General features: G+C 36.3%; 1 protein-coding gene across 1 annotated transcript in view; it reads left to right on the forward strand.

Moving 5' to 3' along the window:
• UNC13C (unc-13 homolog C) overlaps positions 1 to 23,406 on the forward strand; it is a gene marked incomplete at both ends in the record, with an annotated part of 576,078 nt that overhangs the window by 209,392 nt on the left and 343,280 nt on the right. Inside the window, 2 exons of the mRNA XM_082648355.1 lie at positions 4,013 to 4,240; positions 5,195 to 5,336. Of these exons, the coding sequence (XP_082504481.1) occupies positions 4,013 to 4,240; positions 5,195 to 5,336 (370 nt within the window). The remainder of the gene's footprint in view (positions 1 to 4,012; positions 4,241 to 5,194; positions 5,337 to 23,406) is intronic.

Consider the following 23,406-nt stretch of genomic DNA (forward strand, 5'->3'; position numbering starts at 1 on the left):
TGTGTGTGTATTCAGATAGTTGTGTCAGTGTTGGTTGATAAATATTGAAGAATTCTGAGGCAGTTCCTTGAAATCAGCCATGCTAGGAGTATTTACACCACAGAAATCTGTTAATGCTATAAATCAAGTTTGGCTTTTGTTGTTCAGCTTTTTTCCATGGGGGAGGGGAGAAAAAGTGACCACTGAATTTAGAAAGCCTGCATTTCTGTTAAGGAAGAGATAAAATCATATGCTGAGAATGGAGAGTAATGGCGGTGGTAGGTGACTTGAAAAGAGTAGAAATGTTTTACAACAGCTGTTCAGAAAAATAGGAAAGAGAAGAGACTGAGACCACGGTGGAATCATACATTTGTTACATGCATATAGATAATTATTTGGAAGGAAAACTGAAATTGTAAGTTGCCATGTAAAAGTGGTGAAACTGACTTTTATATGCAATTTAGATGCTTTGGGTAATGAATAAAAATTAAAGAAAATGAAGGTTTCTAGTTAATTGGCTGTTCCATTAAATTAGGTGGAAGGGAGCTATGTGGGATAAGTCTGCCCCTGTCTAAGGTTGAAATCTCTTGCAGTTTTGTTGTGCATAATTGTATTAATCTGTAAATTAAGTGTTTTTATTTATTTTTAATTTTTTTTTTTATTTTTGGTTGCTTCAGGTCTTTGTCAACGTACACAGGCTTCCTCTAGTTGCAGCAAGCGGGGGGGGGGGGGCTACTCTTCATTGTGGTGCGCGGGCTTCTCATTGCAGTGGCTTCTCAGGTTGCGGAGCACGGGCTCTAGGCACGCAGGCTTCAGTAGTTGTGGCGCACGGGCTTAGTTGCTCTGCAGCATGTGGGATCTTCCCGACCAGGGCTCGAACCCGTGACACCTGCATTGGCAGGCGGATTCTTAACCACTGCGCCACGAGGGAAGTCCCTAAGTGATTTTAAAAGTAACAAAGATGCATTCCATTTGGATAATGTATTACTCTTTTCTTTTTTTTTTTTTTTATGATTCAGAGCCTGATTTTTTTTTTTTAACATCTTTAGTGGAGTATAATTGCTTTACAATGGTGTGTTAGTTTCTGCTTTATAACAAAGTGAATCAGCTATATGTACACATATATCCCCATATCCCCTCCCTCTTGAGCCTCCCTCCCACCCTCCCTATCCCATCCCTCTAGGGGGTCACAAAGCACCTAGCTGATCTCCCTGTGCTATGCAGCTGCTTCCTACTAGCTATTTTACATTTGGTAGTGTATATATGTCAATGCTACTCTCTCACTTCCTCCCAGCTTACCCTCTCCTACCCCTGTGTCCTCAAGTCCATTCTCTTTGTCTGCATTCTAGCAGCTTCATTGAAATACAGTAATATGTCACCAGAGATCAACAGTAAAGGAGATCAAAAGAGATATTACACAGTGAAAGCACTTGGTAAAGTACGTATTACTCTACCAAGTGCTTTCACTGTGTAATATCTCTTGATCTCCTTTATTGTTGATCTCTGGTTGACGTACTACCATTAGAGAAATAAGATGAGATATATAGGTTCAATAAATAACAGGGCAATGAAAAGTCATTGTAGATGAATTACAAAAAATATAAATTTGTCTTGTATCCCTGAACTAAATAGATCTACTTTGAATCACTTTCTTCAGATCAAAAATATAAAAGTAGAACTTAAAAAAAGCTATATATCTTTTCTAGAAATAACAGTTAAAATGCTCAAACATAAGTCTCTATTAACTTGCTCTCCTAGATTGGCGATTTCACAATTTATGGGTCTGTATCTTGTCTGTACATATTGAGTAGATATTCTACTCCAACATCAAAAGCATTGGTGAATGATTTCAAAGCTAATTGTCAAGCTTTCTAGTTAATTCCTTAAAAGAATTCAAGCGGCAGTTTTTAAGTAGAGATTTGGTTTCTTAGGAAGAAAAATCTCTTGACATTCCAGCCTTGAATTTGGTACTTATTACTAGAATGAACATTTATCATGTGGATGGCAGTCAGCTGGCTCTTCCTGAATTTAGAAAAACAATCCAAAATACATTTAACTCTTGGGAACTTTAACACACTTTTCTAGAGCTTTGAGGGCATAATAGCCACAACAGTAATAGTTGTTTAGAAATCTGGGGGAAGTCAACATTTTTGAGCATTCTTAGAATGACCTTTACAAACCAAACTTTTGAGGCACTTTGAATCTTGTAAGGTGACTTTTTCAAGGCACTGCTGTTCTTTCTTTTTAATGAATATTCCAATACTTTGAAGTAAAATAGCCTTTTGGGGAGTTGTAACTATGTAGTGTAGCCTAAGCTAATTTTACCATGTAAGAATTAATGTTCTGTGGAGCTAAACCATTACTGACAAATTACAAAAATGCTTAATTGCTTAAAGGTGCACAGTTCACCAATGTGTGGGTGTTTGAGGGCGTGCTTTAACAGATGACTAGGACACTTAGAATGTCCTTTCAAATTATATCTTAAATGGAATACATTAATTTTTAGTACTGTTTTTAAATGTGGTATAAATTCTCAAAGGTTAAAAAAAAAAGGTAAAGACAGGGAAACTGCTCTTTCTGCCAATAGATTTTTCATCTCTTTTAGTGTACTCTAATTATACCTTGATTACTGTGAATGTATTTTTTCTACTTTAGAAAATAAATGTTTTATTTTCAAATGAAGATGTTCACTAAAATACTGCTGTTAAATTTTAGATGAATTTATTACAAGGAGAGTTCAGAGTTGATTTTTTGTATTTTGTCTTAGCTTCTGTACTTAAATTGGGCATAACACTCACAGAAGTAGACTCAAAGAACATTACTGAGGCTATCCTTTGTGATAGGAATTGTACAGATAAATTATCACATTCAGTCTCTAAACTCTGTTAGTATGCTTATTTCAGAAATACAATATTTCAAAAAATATAATACAAGTTGGGCAGTATTTACAGTAATGGAGATAAAAATTGGAATGATTACCACCTATAGACACAGTTTTCTTCTTCTTTTCATTATGTATCAGTTGCTTCTGTACCAAAAAGTGTTTGGTTTCAGCAGCGACAGTTCCTATAGACCCTGATACATGGGCTTTTGCTTTCCTGCTTCAAACTCAGTAAGGAAACATGAGAGCTGGAATCAGGGTCCACTATTTGCCTGTGGAATACTGAGCAACCCAGAGGCCACATAAGACTATCCGGTTGGTAGTTGGAGAAGGTGAGGGACCCAAGCATTGGCTTTTGGAAATCCTTCATTGCCAGGATTTGTGTTATAAACAAAAGTGCCCAGAAAGTTGAGACCGATCATGGAAAAACAATGTCTTAGAAAACAAAACAGAGTTTTGAGTGGAAAGTGAAAATTCAGCCTGTTTAAAACTATGGCCATATCACAGAATGAGAGTTCAAGTCTGTCGTCCATGAGGTAGAGGTAGTCCAGCCCAGTGGTTTCCACATCCTTTTTAAATAGCCGAATTACTTTCATTCCAAGTAAAATTTTACCCTATGTTTCAATATAACAAATAGTGGTGGTGTTTATTTTGCAGGGAAAAATTTAAGCTTTTCATTATGATAAATTTCATCAATTAAAAATAATTAGGTACTTTAGATGAACACAAGTATTTGAAATATTGATTTTCAAGTGATATTTGCCGTATGCATCCAGTCTGTTTCTCAATTTTGTTTTGGTTACTCAGTGAGTAAATATGTGTGGTATATAACAGATTCGATTGTGTGCGCTCCTTTTGGTTTTGAAATTTGTTTTTAAAAATTCAAACCAAATATTTGCACAACTGTGATTCAGTTCAGTAATACAACTGAAAAAACTGGGATCGTGGAGGTCCATTTCCTTGCCAGTAACACAAGGACTAGCCTCAGCATAGAGCTTGTTCCCCTGATATTTTTTTAAAAAGCCACCCTGACTTCTCACAATGAAAGCATTCATTCATTCTCATGTTCTTCCTTTTTTTTTTCTCCCTCTCTTGGTCCCTCAAAACGTAACTTCATGTGTATTTACATCACCGTTGATTTTTCTATTATAGGAGCGGCAGAAAAGAGTTCTAAGCATGGTGCGGAAGACAAGACTCAGACCATTATTACAGCCATGAAAGAAAGAATGAAGATCAGGGAGACAAACAGGCCAGAGGTGTTTGAAGTAATTCAGGAAATGTTTCAGATTTCTAAAGAAGATTTTGTGCAGTACACAAAGGCGGCCAAACAGAGTGTACTGGACGGGACATCTAAGTGGTCAGCAAAAATAACCATTACAGGTAAAAACAAGTCTTTTTTAAAATTTTCATTCCATATTGAGATTTTTATATGTTTTAGAAATCACTGCTACTAATAGTTATAGGTAAGATAAGTAGAATTTTTCAATCTTGTCAATATTGAAGTCTAATTGGTACTTCAAATTTCTGAAATGTGTACTAGATAATTGAAATCATTTCAGTCTATGTCTTGTTCTAATCAAAAGCGCTTCAAGAGGAAGAAAGTTCTATTTTGTAATATACTCATCAATACCCTGCAGTTTACAAGAGACTAGCTTTGTTGCTGCCTGCCACTGATAAATGACAAGAGTAGCCAGTAATCTCTTCGGTCAGTTTTTCTTAATGAGAAAACAAATATTGTTTTATATACTCCTGGATCGGTATCCCTCATTCATTTGATCCTTGATTTGGCAATCTGAGTTTAGTGATGTCTAATAACTTGAACTTCTGAAGTTGCTTGTAACAGCAACTGCATATGTTACATGTTGATATTTACCACGCCTTTTAACTTATTCATATTGTATTCAAAAGGTAAAATAAAGAAGCTTCTGTTACTGAGTTGAGTTGATCAATACTGACAGTAACTTCATAAATAAATAAATACATTTTAAATCACAGACCTTTGAATTACATTGGGTAATTTGCTTATTGTATGTGCATTCTCATTTATACATGGTGCAGTGATATATATGAGTATATAGCTAATATGCATATATATGTATACCACTACTGTTCATTACAGGCAAAAGCAAATATTCAGGAAAGGAAGGTTTTAATGTTCCGTGATTCATTCTTTTCTTAAACATTTTGTTAAGTCCTGTTGCTCATGAAAATGAAAGCAATGGGGTTGCATTGCAAACCAAGGGGACAACGAAATAGAAAATGTTTCCTTCATTATCATTTTTTTTGTTTCTGAGGAAATCTTTATATTAAAAGTTTGAATTTGGTTTATTTCAGTGGTTTCTGCACAAGGCTTGCAGGCAAAAGACAAAACAGGGTCAAGTGACCCCTATGTTACAGTTCAAGTCGGAAAGAACAAAAGAAGAACTAAAACCATTTTTGGAAATTTGAATCCAGTATGGGATGAGAAGTTTTATTTGTAAGTAAATAATGAAACTATTACAAATATTAAAATATTTCAGGATAAATTTAAGACAGGCATTCACAGTATGCAAGCAATAATTATCTCATTTTTTAATTGTATCTATGCATAAATTATAAAAAAGTGAAACTAATATTATGAACTCAGTAACCTCATAATATTTATTATTTATTCTTCATCTTGGGAAGCAAGTGAATTAAAAAAAATATTACAAACAAAAAAGTTGGCACAGCTAAGGTGAGTTTGCAGGAGAAAAAAAAAAAGATTATGACATGATCTGTAACTTGGGTTGACCCAATCTAGTAAGGAATTTACAAGCTTGATTCAGCAATAGCTTGGCATCTGAAGATTGATGACTAAAGACAATAGAAAGATTTGGGGCATCACCTGGCCCATTACAGCTACACCAGCCTGTACTGATGAAATTGTTGATGATAACTTTTAAAACCTCTCATTTTCTGTGAGGTCATTTATTTTAAACCTCTTATATCCTGTACCAAACAGCAAGAAATCATTTTTTGTCAAGGGTTCTTTTCTTTCTATTAGCCCTTATTGGAGAGAGAGAAGGTAACTTCCAATTACCATTTGGTAGAAATGAAAAGCCCTAACTGTGAGTTTAAAGGCAGACTGTTCTTTTTCTCTCCTTCTTTCTTTGTTAATAGTTTACACATGGATCTCATAAACATGCTAAATAAGCAAACTCAACACATACAGCTTGTTTGGGAATGTGGACAAGAGTATATATAAAATACAGAATTTCACATGTATATTGGCTGATGAAGGGAGTGTTAAGAAAAGGGTGTGGAAAATCAGTTGGGACCCAATAACAGAGAGTACCATGGAAAAAGTTAAGAGCTTTCTATGATTTCTACTTCAGACTGCTGGGAGAAACCATTTTAATATCTCTTTGTTTGTTAAGAGAAGATAAGAAATCAATTGATAGTCATAAATTCTTATCCCTAAGGCAGTCAAGTTAAGTGACTAAAGTAGGATGAGGGCAAAAAAGGGGAGGGACAAGGACTGTGGGAAACTTGAGAGCAAGTGACTTGGGAAAGAGACAGCTTCCACTGCCATGCAGTCCTGCAGCTGCAATGCAGCTAGAATTTCCAGTTTCTTAGGAGAAGCTGGAGATTTGAAAGTTTAAAAAGAACTTTATTGAAGTATAATTGGGAAAAAAAAGTCTACATCTTCATACTGTACAATTTAAGTTTTGACATATGTATACCCCATGAAGCTGTCACCACAGACAAGAAAATGAACATATCTGTCAACCCAAAAAGGTTCTTTATGCCCCATTGAAGCCATCCCTCCTGACTGCCCCCCCATGCCAGGCAATCACTGGCTGACTTTATGGTGCTATAGAACTTTTTTTTTTTTTTGCATTTCTACAATTTTATGTGAATAGATCTTACAGCATGCGTCCTTCTTTTGTGTGTTTTTTTTTCACTCAGCATAGCTGTTTTGAGATCCATCCATGTTGTAGGGTTTAGCAATAGTTTATTTCTTTTTATTGCCAGGTAGCATTTCATTGTATTAAAATATAACCGTTGGTTTATGCAGTCACCTTCAATGGCCATTTGGTATGTTTATAGTTTTTAGCTATTAAAAAATAAAGTTGTTAAGAGCACTTATATGGACATATGTTTACATTTCTCTTGAATAAATACCTAAGACTAGAATACCTGGAACATATATTAGGAGCATGTTTAATTTTTAAGACTCTTCCTAAGTGCTTGTACCATTCTGTATACATTTTCACCACCTATGTATGGGAATTCCAGGTCACACAAATCCTTACAATGTCAGGCCAGTCTTGGATTTTAGCCATTCTAATACATGTGTCTTGTTATCTTATACTGCTTTTATTTTGTATTTATCTAGCGACTAATGATTTCAGGCATCTTAGAATATGTTTATATGCTATCCATGTGTCTTCATTAGTTAACTATCCCAGTATTTTGCCCATTTTTATTTTTGTGTGTTTTTATTTGTATAAGTTTTATATTTTTATGTTTCACATGTTGGTCTATGATACATTTTGATGTGATTATTTTTAATGTGGTATAAGTTATAGACCCAAGTTCTTTATTTCGCATATGGAAATCCAGTGGTTCCTGCACCATTTTTTGAAAACACTATCCTTTCTGTACTAAACTGCTTTTGCACCTTTTATAAAATTCTGCTTTCTGTATATGTGTGGAGATTATTTCTGTTTCTGGATTTTTTATTTTGATCTTTTTCTCCATGTATATGCCACTACCACATGGTCTTGATTAGTTATACTTTATAATAAATAAAGTATTAAAATCAGGTAGTGCTAGCCCTCCAACTTTTTCTTTTTTTCAAAGTTATTTTATTTTAGAACCTTTGAATTATTTTCATGTGAAGTTTTTAATTGACTTATCGTTTTTCACACAAAAGAAAGCCTGGTACGGTTTTGATTGCTTTATTGCCTTGGCTAAGATTTCCAGAATAATGCCAAGTAAAAGTGATAAGAGCAGACATCGTGTCCTTGTTCCTGATCTTAGGTGGAAGACGTTCCTTTCTTGAATAACTGTGATATTAGCTTTGGGCTTATTGCAGATGCAAATTTGCCAGTTAAGACAGACATATTCTACTTCCAGTAGGCTAAGAATTTTGATCAGAAATCAATGTTGCATTTTGTCTAATGCTTTTACTGCATCTATTGAGAGAATCATATAATTCCGAATGTCATTTTTAAAACTTTACTTGGCCGATATTGTTCCATTGTCTTTGTGTTTGCCTCGCTTCCTTATTTTCAATGATAAATCTGTTGTCTTCTTTGCTACCTTGTACATGTCTTTTTCCCCCCATAATGGCTTTTAAGGTTTTGTTTTCTTTACTCACCTGTACAATTTGATTGCAGTGCGCCATGGTGTAATTTTCTTTGTGTTTCTGGTGCTTAGGGTTTATTGAGCTACTTGGGCCTGTGAGTTTGCAGTTTTCTTTAAATTTGGGGAAATTTTGGCCACTGTTTCTTTAAATATTCTTTCTGTCCCTGTCTTCTGGAGATTTCACTTATATTAAGCCTCTTCAAGTTGTCCCACAGGCCACGGATGCGCTTATGTTCTCTCTCCCTCTCTCTCTGCCTCCCTTCCTTTCTCTGTGTTTCACTTCAAATTATTTCTATTGCTAGGCATTCAAATTCACTGACCTTTTCTTCTGTAATGTCTAATCTACTCTTAATCCAAGCCACTGTGTTTTTCATCTCAGACATTTATTTTCCATGTCAGGGAGTTCAAATTGAGTCTCTGTATCTTCCATATCTCTACTTAATTGTTTTTAAAATTAAGATGTTATTGGGGGGGAGGAGGTTCATAGGAAAATTGAGAGGAATGTGTAGTGATTTCCCATGTACCTGCTACCCCCATGCATGCATAGCCTCCCTCCATTATCACCATCTCCCACCAGCATGTGGGTATATTGTTACAATTGATAAACCTACATTGACACAAGATAATCACTCAAAATTCAGAGTAGACATTACCTTTCTCATAGTGTTTTACATTTTATACGTTTGGGCAAATGTATAATGACATGTATCCATCATTATGGTATCATACAAAGTACTTTTACTGCCTTAAAAATCCTCTGCGCTTCATCCATTCACTCCTCTTCCCTCGCCAAATCCTTGGCAACTACTGATCTTTTTACTGTCTCCAAAGTTTTGCCTTTTCCAAAACGTCATATAGTTGGAGTCATACAGTACGTAGCATTTCCAGATTGACTTTTTTTTTTCATTTAGTAATATGCACTGAAGTTTCCTCTGTGTTTTTTTTTCATGGCTCGATAGCTCATTTCTTTTTCAGCACTGAATAATATTTAATTGCCTTGATGTACTAGAGTGTTTTTATTCATTCACCTACTGAAGAACATCTTGGTTACTTCCAAGTTTTAGCCATTATGAATAAAGCTGCTATAAATATTCATATGCAGGTTTTTATGTGGACATAAATTTTTAGCTCCTTAGGGTAAATGCCAAGGAGTATGATTGCTAGATTCTATGGTAAGGGTATGTTTAGTTTTGTAAGAAACGGCCAAACTGTCTTCCATAGTGTCTGGACCATTTTGTGTTCTCCCCAGCAGTGAATAACAGTTCTTCTTGTTCCACATCCTCTCTAGCGTTTGACATTGTCAGTATTTTGAATTTCGGCTGATCTGGTAGGTGCGTATGGTACCTCGTTTTAATTTGATTTTCATTTGAGACGATCCATGTGGAACATCTGTTCATTTGCTTATTTGCAATCCTGTTCATTATCTTTGGTGAGGTGTCTGTTAAGGTTTTCGGCCCATTTCTTTCTTTTTTTTTTTTTTTTGCGGTACGTGAGTCTCTCACTGTTGTGGACTCTCCCGTTGCGGAGCACAGGCTCCAGACGCGCAGGCTCAGCGGCCATGGCTCATGGGCCCAGCTGCTCCGCGGCATGTGGGATCTTCCCGGACCGGGGCACGAACCCATGTCCCCTGCATCGGCAGGTGGACTCTCAACCACTGCGCCACGAGGGAACCCCCCCGGCCCATTTCTTAATCAAGTTGTTTATTATTATTGAGTTTTAAGATTTCTTTGAATATTTTGGATAATAGTCTTTCATCACATGTGCCTTTTGAAAATACTTTCTCCATGTCTGTGGCTTGTCTTCTCATTCTCCTGACATTGATTCTCTCTACTTAGCTTTCTGATTCACGCAATACTTATAATAATTGTTTTGATGCCCTTGACTGACAATTCTAACATTTGTGTCCATTCTTGGTCAGTTTTGATTGATAATGTTTTTTCCCTTATTTTGTGTTGTGTTTTTCTGCTACTTCATGTGCCTGGTAATTTTATATTGAATGACAGACTTTGCAAATATTACTTTGTTGGTTGCTGGATACTTTTGGCATCCTCTAAATATTCTTGAGCTCTGTTCTGAGACATAGTTAAGTTACATGGAAACACATAGTTCTTTAGGTAGGTCTTGCTTTTTAAAATTTGTTAAGTGGGAATGAAATAGCACTCAGCTTCAGGCTAATTATTCCTCAGTACTGAAGCAAGACTCTAACATGTCCTCCACCTACTGACTCATGAATGATAAGGTTTTCTTGTCTGTGCAGTGGACGCAAACACTATTTCTAGCCTTGGTGAGTGTTGGGCACTGTGACGTCTAATCCTTTCAAGGGTGGCTTTTAACCTGGCTTTGGGTAGTTTCATCACATGCGTGCACTTATTACTCAGCGGATTGCCCAAGATGAGCCTGAAGTAAATTGTTGCTTTCTTTCTGTTCAGTTCTCTTCTTTTTGATAGTATGTATGCCCTGTGACTTCTAGCTACATTGGCTTTTTCAGATTTTCAACTCTGTCGTTCCAACTCAGAGAGTCCAGTGGACTCCACCTGGGTTTTCTCTCTTTGCACAGTGGCCTGGAAACTCCCTCAGGGAAGTAAGCTGAAGTAATGGTAAGGCTCACCTTGTTAATTTTTTTTACCTCCTTGAAATCACTGTTCTTCTTTGACAGATCTTCAGTATATTGAGAAACAATGTTTTATATATTTCGCTCACTTCTTGACTTTTCATGTGGGGGGAATCTCTAGTCCTGGTTACTCCCTCTTGACTAGAATAGAAAGTCTGGAACTTTGAATTTAATTGATAAGCAAAACAAAATAAAACAGTATGAAAGCCAACACAGAACATGTCAAACAGGGTACAGCCTTTGGAGGTATGTGACCCATAGGTTTTCAGTTGCAGTCTATGAAATAAAGCATCCTTTTAAAGAAATGCAGTAGTAGAAATATTCTAGTTTTATAATCCTGCAAAGGACCCCCTTTGACAAATCAGCTGAACAATGATAAGTGCATGCATATGAGGAAACTTCCCAAGACCAAGGTAAGGTCCACCCAAAAGAATTAGATATGACAGTGCCCAGTGTTCAGTCACATCAGGAATAGTGTTTGCTCCCACTGGACAGGCTAGAAAGATTCATGGTTGATGGGCTGAGTATACTGGAATGGATATTGAAAACATGAGTAATCAGTATTCTAACTGGCAGTTTTTCATGTAATTTACTGTATACTTGTTTTCCTTTTGATAGGAGGCACCAACAATACATGTATTTTTAAAACAGCATCCTTTTCAAGGAAGAAATTTGAATTCATTGCACTAGACTGTGCATATAATATATATATATAGAATATTTTTCACATTTTTCACTTTACTGACAAAATATTTATGAGCTTTAAGTGAAATCATGCTCACAAATATTTTCCATATTTTCCTTCTAGAATATAAAAAAATGAATGCCTAAATTTTCAACAGTAATTAATTTTGTTGCCAGTTACCTGAACTCCAAGATTCCATTTTTATTATCAATGTTCTATATCACTGGTTCTAGAAATACTATTTTGAATCTACCTGTCCATGATTTCATTTGAGCATGAAAATGGTGTGATAGTTGCAAACTTGTCTTCCTTTATAAGGAAGGAGGAAATGAGTTCATAGTGTATTTATGTGCAGATTTTGAAAAATGCGTACATGTCGCAGATGAACTCACCCAGGCCTCCCACTACCCTGACAGTTCTGCCCTGTGAACCAGAGTGTAAAAACGTGTCCTGACATTCTGAAAATAGGACGGCTTATTCATCGTATGGCTTTAGTTTGCATTTTGGGCAATTTGCTTCAATTCTGAGCTTTAGCTTTTCTAATATGGAGAAAATGGGATAATACATACTTCCCAGGACTGATATATTTGTTGAGATAATGTATATAGAGCTTTTGTCACTTGTTAAGCATATTCAAAATGGCAGTTGTATTTTTATAATTATTAGCGTTAATAACATGATCACATCCTTTGTGCCGAGAGTCAGGACTTAGAGCAGAAATGGCAGTAAAACTTTCATACCGAAAAGGTTCCAACCTGGATAGTGAGACCAAGAGGAGTCTGATGAACAAGGTGCTGTAGGAAGGAAGTACTGCTGAAAGAAGAATTTAGAGAATTGAAACTGGGTGAAGTTTTGAGCCATGGTTTTATCCAACTTTATCCCTCATCTTACTGATGAGAAAATCAAAGCTTAGACAGGTTATAGTAGAGACAAGACTACAAAGCAGCCCCCTATTGTGAAGGCAAAAATAAGATACAAGTAGAAATAAAGAGGTGTGTCTTTCCCCACCTTCAGACTCTTCCTCTGGAAAAAGTGCAGTTGACCTGAACCAGGCAGGCAGTCACAAAGCTGGTAAGACAAAAATGCAAATGAAGTAATTTTTCAATTTTTTTTGTTTGAAAGCCTAATGGTTCCCCCACTAATGGCACTTTGATGCCCTCAAAAGATTAATGCTAAGTAATTTCAATTTTAATTTTACCTCTCTTGCCATGGGTTAAAAAAAGAAGTTTGAAATTTTAATCTTCAAAAGACTAGGGATGTGTGATTCTAGAATGTGGCACTCTGGACAGTGTTTACAGAGAACAGAGACATGACCAATTAAGCTCTTGCAGAAATGTGGGGTAGGAGGGGTTGTAAACGTGTTATTTTTAAAATATCACATAAAAATTAATTACACTAATCTATATGAAAGCACTTTGAAATTGATATAGTGTTACGTAAATCTAAGGTGCTCCTTATCTTTGCTCTTGGATCCTAGTAAGTTATGGATTCGATCATTTCATAATTAATTATGACCCGATTTTATTTTCCTGTGCTATAATTAAAGAAATGGTTATGCTTATTATAAACCATTCCCTCAGGAGGAAAAGGAGTCAGTCTCTCCCAGTGGGTTCTAGAGAGAAAATGGAAGTATAGTCTGCCGATTTGAATAAGACATTTTGTAGTTAGAAGACTTAAATTTTATATATGTGTTGATACTATGCTTTCTAGAGAACTCTACAGTGATCCTTGGTCCCTCACTTTTGCTAACATAGGAAATAAAAACAAAATATGCTGATTCCCTCCTGGAGGGGCAGTAGCTGGTACGTATTGGCTATCTTTTTTAGATTGGTGTCAATATTAACCATTGGAGTAAAGAGTTATTTTAATAACAGAGTCTAGTCAATACATTGCCTGTGGTAAGAGTGTGGACACGCCCTCATTTATTCATGGTGGTGTTGAATAGGCACGGCAGTGGTGTTTAAACATTCTACTCATGTATTGACTGAACAACCAGCTTCACTTGCTTTGTGGGGTAGCAGTTAAATCCCACCCTCATTTCCTGAGTGTCCTTTATATGCAAAGCACTGTACTGGGTCCACGGAAAGTACTGACTTGAGTAATTTCATGTTATACCCAAAAGCTCTCTGGCCTTCAGGTTTACAAACCTGAGTTCCAGAACTATTCTGGATCCAGCATGCTTCTTGACCTCCAGGAAAACCCTCAACCTCTTTGAATCTCAGTTTCACAGTGGGCATTGTGCACAAAAAGTATTCCCCACCTTGACTCAATGAAGTTATTGTTAGGAGGTAGTGTACATGAAAGCTATTTTAACACATAAGCACCCAAAATTCATAATGCTGTTATTTGTAGAGGTTTGATTGTCTTGGCCCTTTGAAGCATATGCCACCCATGTTGCATTCACAGCTACCCAGATGGGGTGGCACACCGAGTGCCTCAGGCCCAAGGCTCTCCACTGTGCCATGTGCTGCTCAGCCCAGGGCTGAGTATGAATTAAGCATAAACTCAGCTCCATAGGAGATAACATTTAAATACTACAGTTAAATAAAAATGTCTTCAGAGCATGGCAGGTTAATATTTTAAAATGACAGCCTGAATGTAATCAAGGATTTGATTTATTGCCTGGATTACTAGCGGAGGCCTTTCCTGGGCTATGTGGATGGGAGCATTTCCTCAGTCGTCTGAGCTAGCTTACAATGATGCATCAGGAAGTCATTTGTCAAGAAGATAGTCCCACGATTGTCTAAAGCAAGAAGGAGTTTAGTCACACTTCACGGGCTTACAAATTTGTTTACTTACCATTGTCTACATTGTGAATATGCCTGGCAACGGGGATATAATAACCAGTACTGCCTTTCACTTAGTAAACAAGGTTGAACCATTACTCATCCATATACAGCAGAGCCAATAGACTAGCACCTACTTCATGAATAATTCATACCAGAACTTAAGGGTTAGTAAGGAGAGGAAGGTGTATGGAAAGAGGTCTGGACAGAATTCAATGAAGTATGAACTTAGGGCCACCAAAAAGAATTGACTTATAGTCAACAAACCATAAAATTTTGGATCAGGACAGATCCTTGATATTCTATAGGCTGAGATACAGAGGAACATATACTTTACTTAGTTTTAAACTGAGGATCAACTAGAATTCAAACAAAATCCCCCAGATCTTTAGGGAGCAGTTAAATTACAAACAGCAAACTCTTGGGGCAATGGGGTCTATTCTGTAGAGATCCCTCTTGGTGGGAAGAAAGGGTCTGCATTTAAACTGGTCCATAGAAAAGGAATTAGGAAGAAACAAATTGTATTACAGAAAGCCTTTGCAGGAGTCCAGGAAAAGCCAAACAGTAGAACTCCAAAAGGGCAGAAATTATTATGCTTATTTATTTTCTCTATTTTTCTCTGATGTTTGTCCATCTCTATGTGTTTTTCTCCATCTCTGCCCCTCCATTATATATTTTCTCTTCTCTCTCTCCGTCTCTCCCTCTCCCTGTCTGCCTCTCATCTGTCACTGTCCCTCCTTGTGTCCCTTCCCCTCCCTTCTTTCCTCCCCGCTCTGTACTCCAGTCTGATTCCTGATGTCTAATCAATAGCTTTTCATTAATTAGCTTCCATGTGGTTCGTAATAGCCTTAGCACTAAGGTCATGTGTTTCCTACCTCTAGTGCTTACAGTTTCTTTGCATTTTTAAGCAGTTAGCCCAATTCCTCTTTGTGAAACAAACCATACAAGTCGTGGGTGGTCTCCTGGTGACTAATTTGAGCCTATGGATTGAACCAATTCCCCCTGAGTAGAATATATATATATATAGAATGTAAGTAAAGGTACTTACAGTCATCTGGATTTTTGTAGCATTTTCAAGACCCAATCACTATAGCCAGCCATCCTCTGTTTGGTTCATCCCCCCACCTCTTGGATGTGCCCACATGTGGACCAACCATTTTGAAGGCAGAGAAGGGAGACTCACATGCTAGTGCTATCCCTAGCCAAATTGGAAATGTGCAGATCTCTACCGACTTAGAACTGTACAATGTAAAGTCCAACTTCCTGGGCATTTTGTGTGTGTGTGTCAGTACCAGCTCCGACCCTCTTTAGAAAAATAATTCTTTCAACAAATATTTATGTGTGAGGCACTCTCCTAGATGCTACAGACATTGAGGTAAATATGCACAATAGTTGCTTCCTCATACAGAGTTCTCATTCTAATTGGTGGGGAGACTGTGCTGAGACTCATATCAGCTAGGAAAAGAGTCAGTGCTAGGAAATTAGGGGAGAATGGACAATTCTCCTTGGTCCTGCCATCCTGGCTGAGCTTGACAATAGAACATTTATCTCTGTGTAAAGGGTGTATAAAACAAGATAATATTGGACAAAAGAAATTCTAGATAAGTAATCACCTTATTGAGATATAATGGCTAGGAAGAAAAATCTAAAACCCAAATCACTGAAAGTATCATCATAATTATAGTCACTGATATTTGTGTAACCATTTACTGTATCTTAACTGCTACCGCATGTATTACACTTCTCAAATACCTTACGAAGCATTGCCATTACTGTTGTTGTTGTTGTTATTGTCATTTTATAAATAAGAAAGCTAAGACTCAGGGAGGGAAACAGATTGTTGCTAAAGAATTCATCCAAACAAGGAAAGTAAAAGAACGAAGACTCTTATCTTCATCTTCTATTACCGCAGTAAGTGCCCTTTCCACACTATCTCATTCCCTTACTAGTGCCAATCATTCAAAACAACCACCCAAAGAGAGCCAGGGAAAACCCAGTACAAAAAACCCAACGTGAAAACAGATAAGTGAAGATACTGAAGATATTTTTTACAAAAGACTGAAAATGAACTTCTAGAAATGAAAAATACATTGTGTACAATGGAAAGTACACTGAATAGGAATGACGCAGATTAAATATTGCAGAAGAAAAGATTATTTATCTTACAGACATAATAATAAAAAAATATGAGATGAAACATACAGAAAATTTCAAAGAATAAACAGAACAGTTGAGACTGGTTCAAGAAGCCAAAAATCATCTAATCGGAGTTCCCTAAAGGAGAAGAAGGGAAGATGGGTATAAAAAAGTATCTGAGGAAATAATGGACTTTCTTTTCCCAAATTTGATCAGAATTATAAACCCACAGGCTCAAGAAGCTCAATGAATCTCAAGCATAAGATACATGAAAAAATTACATCAACACACCATAGTCAAATTGCTCCAAACCAGTGAAGAAAAGGAAATCATGAAAACTTCCAGAGAAAAAAGGCACACCATACACAGAGTAAGAAAAATAAAGATAGCCTCAGAAATGGTGTAACCAGTAGTACAATGGAGCATCATCTTTTCATTGTTGTAAGAAAAACTGTCAAACTGGAGTTCTAAACACAGAGAAAACACTCTTCAAAAAAAGGCAGTGAAGTGGTTTAAAACATACAAAGACAAAATAAAGGCTTTCCATACATATGAAAGCTGAAAGAATTCCTTTCCTTCTGACTGGCACTACAAAAAATATTAAGAGAAGTTTCTTAGGCAGAAGAAATGTGATGCCAGAGGAAAATACAGATCAATATAAAGGCATGAAAAAGAATGAACTCTGGAAATAATAACCTCATTGACATATATATTACGCTCTTACATTTTATTTAGATTTATTTAAAAGATTGGTAAGTATTAACACAAAAGTAATAACTTATTCCTGAGTTGTTAATGCAATAACTAAAATATATGATAATGATTGCATAAAGGTCTAGGAGACAAAACTGAAAATATACTATTATAAGGTTCTTACACTGTATATTAAAGGGTATAAAACATTTGTAGATTGTGATAACTTAAATATGCATACTAAAGTAACAACTATAATGACAAAACAAAAGAATTAATAGCTAATATGAAAACAAAGTAGATAAAATTCAGTTATAAAAAATAATTGAAAAAAACAGATAAAAGGGAAAATGGGACAAAAATGGGGAAAATAAAAAATAGCAAGATGCCTATGTTTTCCACTAAGAGTTTTATAGTCTCTGACCTTACATTTAGGTCTTTAATCCATTTTGAGTTTATTTTTGTGTATGGTGTAAGGGAGTGTTCTAATTTCATTCTTTTACATGTAGCTGTCCAGTTTTCCCAGCACTACTTATTGAAGAGGCTGTCTTTTCTCCATTGTATATTCTTGCCTCCTTTATCAAAGATAAGGTGACCATATGTGTGTGGGTTTATCTCTGGGCTTTCTATCCTGTTCCATTGATCTATCTTTCTGTTTTTGTGCCAGTTCCATACTGTCTTGATTACTGTAGCTTTGTAGTATAGTCTGAAAACAGGGAGCCTGATTCCTCCAGCTCCGTTTTTCTTTCTCAAGATTGCTTTGGCTATTCGGGGTCTTTTGTGTTTCCATACAAATTGTGAATTTTTTTGTTCTAGTTCTATGAAAAATGCCATTGGTAGTTTGATAGGGATTGCAAGGAATCTGTAGATTGCTTTGGGTAGTATAGTCATTTTCACAATGTTGATTCTTTTAATCAAAGAACATGGTATATTTCTCCATCTGTTTGTATCATCTTTAATTTCTTTTATCAGTGTCTGATAGTTTTCTGCATACAGGTCTTTTTTCTCTTTACGTAGGTTTATTCCTAGGTGTTTTATTATTTTTGTTGCAGTGGTAGATGGGAGTGTTTCCTTAATTTTGCTTCCAGATATTTCATCATTAGTGTATAGGGATGCCAGAGATATCTGTGCATTAATTTTGTATCCTGCTACTTTACCAAATTCATTGATTACCTCTAGTAGTTTTCTGGTAGCATCTTTAGGATTCTCTATGTATAGGATCATGTCATCTGCAAACAGTGACAGTTATACTTCTTCTTTTCTCATTTGGATTCCTTTTATTTCTTTTTCTTCTCTGATTGCTGTGGCGAAAACTTCCAAAACTATGTTGAATAATAGTGGTGAGAGTGGGCAACTTTGTCTTGTTCCTGATCTTAGTGGAAATGCTTTCAGTTTTTCACCATTGAGCACAATGTTGGCTATGGGTTTGTTATATATGGCCTTTATTATATTGAGGTAAGTTCCCTCTATGTCTACTTTCTGCAGGGTTTTTATCATAAATGGATGTTGAATTTTGTCAAAAGCTTTTTCTGCATTTATTGAGATGATCATATGGTTTTTCTCCTTCAGTTTGTTAATATGCTGTATCACATTGATTAATTTGCATATATTGAAGAATCCTTGCATTCCTGGGAGAAACCCCAATTAATCATGCTGTATGATCCTTTTAATGTGCTGTTGGATTCTGTTTGGTAGTATTTTGTTGAGAATGTTTGCATCTATGTTCACCAGTAATATTGGCTAGTTGTTTTCTTTCTTTGTGACATCTTTGTCTGGTTTTGATATCAGGGTGATGGTGACCTTGTACAATGAGTTTGGGAGTGTTCCTCCCTCTTCTATATTCTGGAAGAGTTTGAGAAGGATAGGTGTTAGCTTTTCTCTAAATGTTGGATAGAATTTGCCTGTGAAGGCATCTGGTCCTGGGCTTTTGTTTGTTGGAAGATTTTTAATCACAGTCTCAATTTCAGTGCTTGTGATTGGTCTGTTTATAGTTTCTGTTTCTTCCTGGTTCAGTCTCAGAAGGTTGTGCATTTCTAAGAATTTGTCCATTTCTTCCAGATGGTCCATTTTATTGGCATATAGTTGCTTATGGTAATCTTTCATGATCCTTTGTATTTCTGAAGTGTCAGTTGTTACTTCTCCTTTTTCATTTTAATTCTATTAATTTGACTCTTTTCCCTTTTTTTCTTGATGAGTCTGGCTAAAGTTTTATCAATTTTGTTTATCTTCTCATAGAATCAGCTTTTAGTTTTGTTGATCTTTGCTATCGTTTCCTTCATTGCTTTTTCATTTATTTCTGATGGGATGTTTATGATTTCTTTCCTTCTGCTAACTTTGGGGTTTTTTGTTCTTCTTTCTCTAATTGCTTTAGGTGTAAGTTTAGGTTGTTTCTTTGAGATGTTTCTTGTTTCTTGAGGTAGGATTGTATTGCTATAAACTTACCTCTTAGAACTGCTTTTGCTGCATCCCATAGGTTTTGAGTCATCGTGTTTTCATCGTGTTTTCATTGTCATTTGTTTGTAGGTATTTTTTGTTTTCCTCTTTGATTTCTTCAGTGATCTCTTGGTTATTTAGTAGTGTATTGTTTGGCCCCCATGTGTTTGTATTTTTTTTACAGATTTTTTTCCTGTAACTGATATCTAGTCTCATAGTGTTGTGGTTGGAAAAGATACTTGATACAATTTCAGTATTCTTAAATTTACCAAGGCCTGATTTGTTACCCAAGATATGATCTACCCTGTAGAATGTTCCATGAGCACTTGAGAAGAAAGTGTATTCTGTTGTTTTTGGATGGAATGTCCTGTAAATATCAATTAAGTCCATCTTGTTTAATGCAACATTTAAAGCTTGTGTTTCCTTATTTATTTTCATTTTGGATGATCTGTCCATTGGTGAAAGTGGGGTGTTAAAGACCCCTACTATGATTGTGTTACTGTCAATTTCCCCTTTTATGGCTGTTAGCATTTGCCTTATGTATTGAGGTGCTCCTATATTGGGTGCATAAATATTTACAATTGTTATATCTTCTTCTTGGATTGATCCCTTGATCATTATATAGGTCATTCTTTGTCTCTTGTAATAATCTTTATTTTAAAGTCTATTTTGTCTGATATGAAATTGCTACCCCAGCTTTCTTTTGATTTCCATTTGCATGGAATATCTTTTTCCATCACCTCATTTTCAGTCTGTATGTGTCTCTAGATCTGAAGTGGGTCTCTTGTAGACAGCATATATATGGGTCTTGTTTTTGTTTCCATTCAGCTGGTTGTGTCTTTGGGTTGGAGCATTTAATCCTTTTACATTTAAGGTAGTTATCAATATGTATCTGCCTATTACCATTTTCTTAATTGTTTTGCGTTTGTTATTGTAAGTCTCTTCCTTCTCTTGTGTTTCCTGCCTAGAGAAGTTCCTTTAGCATTTGTTGTAGAGCTGGTTTGGTGGTGCTGAATTCTCTTAGCTTTTGCTTGTCTGTAAAGGGTTTAATTTCTCCATTGAATCTGAATGAGATCCTTGCTGCGTAGAGTAATCTTGATTGTAGGTTTTTCCCTTTCATCACTTGAAGTATGTCCTGCCACTCCCTTCTGGCTTGCAGAGTTTCTGCTCAAAGATCAGCTGTTAACCTTATGGGGATTCCCTTTTATGTTATTTGTTGTTTTTCCTTTGCTGCTTTTAATATTTTTTCTTTGTATTTAACTTTTGATAGTTTGATTAATATGTGTCTTGACATATTTCTCCTTGGATTTATCCTGTATGGGACTCTCTGTGCTTCCTGGACTTGATTGACTATTTCCTTTCCCATATTAGGGAAGTTTTCAACTATAATCTCTTCAAATATTTTCTCAGTCTCTTTTTTTGTCTTCTTCTTCTGGGACCCCTATAATTCGAATATTGGTGCATTTAATACTGTCCCACAGTTCTCCGAGACTGTCCTCAGTTCTTTTCAATGTTTTTTCTTTATTCTGCTCTGCGGTAGTTATTTCCACTATTTTGTCTTCCAGGTCATTTATCCCTTCTTCTGCCTCAGTTATTCTGCTATTGATTCCTCCTAGAGAGTTTGTAATTTTATTTAATGTGTTGTTCATCACTGTTTTTTGCTCTTTAGTTCTTCTAGGTCCTTGTTAAACGTATTTTGTATTTTCTGCATTCTATTTCCAAGATTTTGGATCATCTTTACTGTCATTACTCTGAATTCTTTTTCAGGTATACTGCCTATTTCCTCTTCATTTGTTTGGTCTGGTGGGTTTTTACCTTTCTCCTTCATCTTCTGTGTATTTCTCTGTCTTCTCATTTTGCTTAACTTACTGTGTTTGGGGTCTCCTTTTTGCAGGCTGCAGGTTCGTACTTCGTGTTGTTTTTTGTATCTTCTCCCAGGGGGCAAGATTGGTTCATTGGGTTGTGTAGGCCTCCTGGTGGAGGAGACTGGTGCCTGTGTTCTGCTGGATGAGGCTGGATCTGGACTTTCTGGTTGGCAGGACCACGTCTGGTGGTCTCTTTTTGGGTGTCTGTGAACTATCATGATTTTAGGCTGTCTCTCTGCTAATAGGTGGGGTTGTGTTCCTGTCTTGCTAGTTGTTTGACATAGGGTGTCTAACACTGTAGATTGCTGGTCGTTGAGTGGAGCTGGGTCTTAGCATTGAGATGGAGGTCTCTGGGAGAGCTTTCTCCATTTGATATTACATGGGGCTGGGAGATGTGTGGTGGACCAATGTCCTGAACGTGGCTCTGCCACCTCAGTGTCACAGGCGTGACACCTGGCTAGAGCACCAAGACCCTGTCAGACACATGGCTCAGAAGAAAAGGGTGAGGAAGGGAGGGAGGGAAGGAGGAAGGAAGGAAGGAAGGAAGGGAGAGAGAGAGAAAGAAGAATGAAATAATAAAATAAAGTTAGTAAAATGTAAATATTACTAAAAATTAAGAAATTAAAAATTAATTTAAAAAAAGAGAGCAACCAAACCAAAAAACAAATCCACCAATGAGAACAAGAACTAAAAACTATATTAAAAAAAAAAAAGGGACAGAAATAACTCTAGGACAAATGGCAAAAGCAAAGCTATACAGACATAATCACACAAAGAAGCATACACATACACAAAAAGAGAAAAAGGAAAAAAAAATATATATATATATATAAAAAGGAAGAGAGCAACCAAATCAGTAAAGAAATCTACCAGTGATAATAGGCTCTAAACACTAAACCAAGATAAACATAAAAGCAGAAACAAATTAGTTGTAGAAAGCAAACTCCAAGTCTACAGTTGCTCCCAAAGTCTACCGCCTCTATTTTGGGATGATTCGTTGTCTATTCATGTATTCCACAGATGCAGGGTACATCAAGTTGATTGTGGAGCTTTAATCCGCTGCTTCTGAGGCTACTGGGAGAGATTTCCCTTTCTCTTCTTTGTTCTCACTGCTCCTGGGGTTCAGCTTTGGATTTGGCCCTGCCTCTGCATGTAGGTCGCCAGAGGGCGTCTATTCCCTGCCCGGACAGGACGGGGTAAAGTAGCAACTGATATAGGGGCTCTTGCTCACTCAGGCCGTGGGGAGGGAGGAGTACAGAATGTAGGGCGAGCCTGCGGCGGCAGAGGCCAGCATGACGTTGCAGCGGTCAAGCATTTACTTTTTTACTAGCATCACCAGTATATGTTTTCCTGCCTGATGAAACCTTACCAGTGCCTTTAGTCTTCATGATATGTTACTTTTGGTGATGCTTTTGATTAGAGTTGGAATTGAAGGGACAGTAAAGGGGACAAAATGCATTTTGTCTTATTTAAAGCACTGAAATAAGCAGTAGAATAACTTCTTGAGCTTTTACTAAGACTAGATTTTGACATCCTTTTTCAATCTGTCCTCACAGAACTATAGATAAAATTAAGAAAGCACAAGATGGAAAACTACCACTAATTCTGAGGGGACATTTAACATGTGTTTTTATCTGAAGATGGTATCTAAGACCCTTTCTGACATCATAGGTATATTACTTTGTGAAACTTTACCATTGCCAAATAATTAAGTTCATGTATTGGGAAAATTCCTTCAAAGAACGAGACACTATTTTTTCAACACTGCTAATATAAGGGCCGTATTTAATATGATTTAAAGCATGTTTAATTAAATGTTTGATTTTAAGCTATTGTTTATACCTTGCTTTGTTCCTACAAGTAATTGAAACAACTAGTCCAAGTTTATTTTTCAGTGGTATATTTAGTCACAAAGATTGAAATGAAACTAAGTGATTAGAACCCACAGTATTTCATAATACAGGAGTAAAGTTGTGGAGAAATGGTAAATTGGGGGAAGGTTA

The sequence above is a fragment of the Grampus griseus genome (genome assembly GCF_964374135.1).
Source record: "Grampus griseus genome assembly, chromosome: 2".
Classification (NCBI taxonomy): Eukaryota; Metazoa; Chordata; class Mammalia; order Artiodactyla; family Delphinidae; genus Grampus; species Grampus griseus.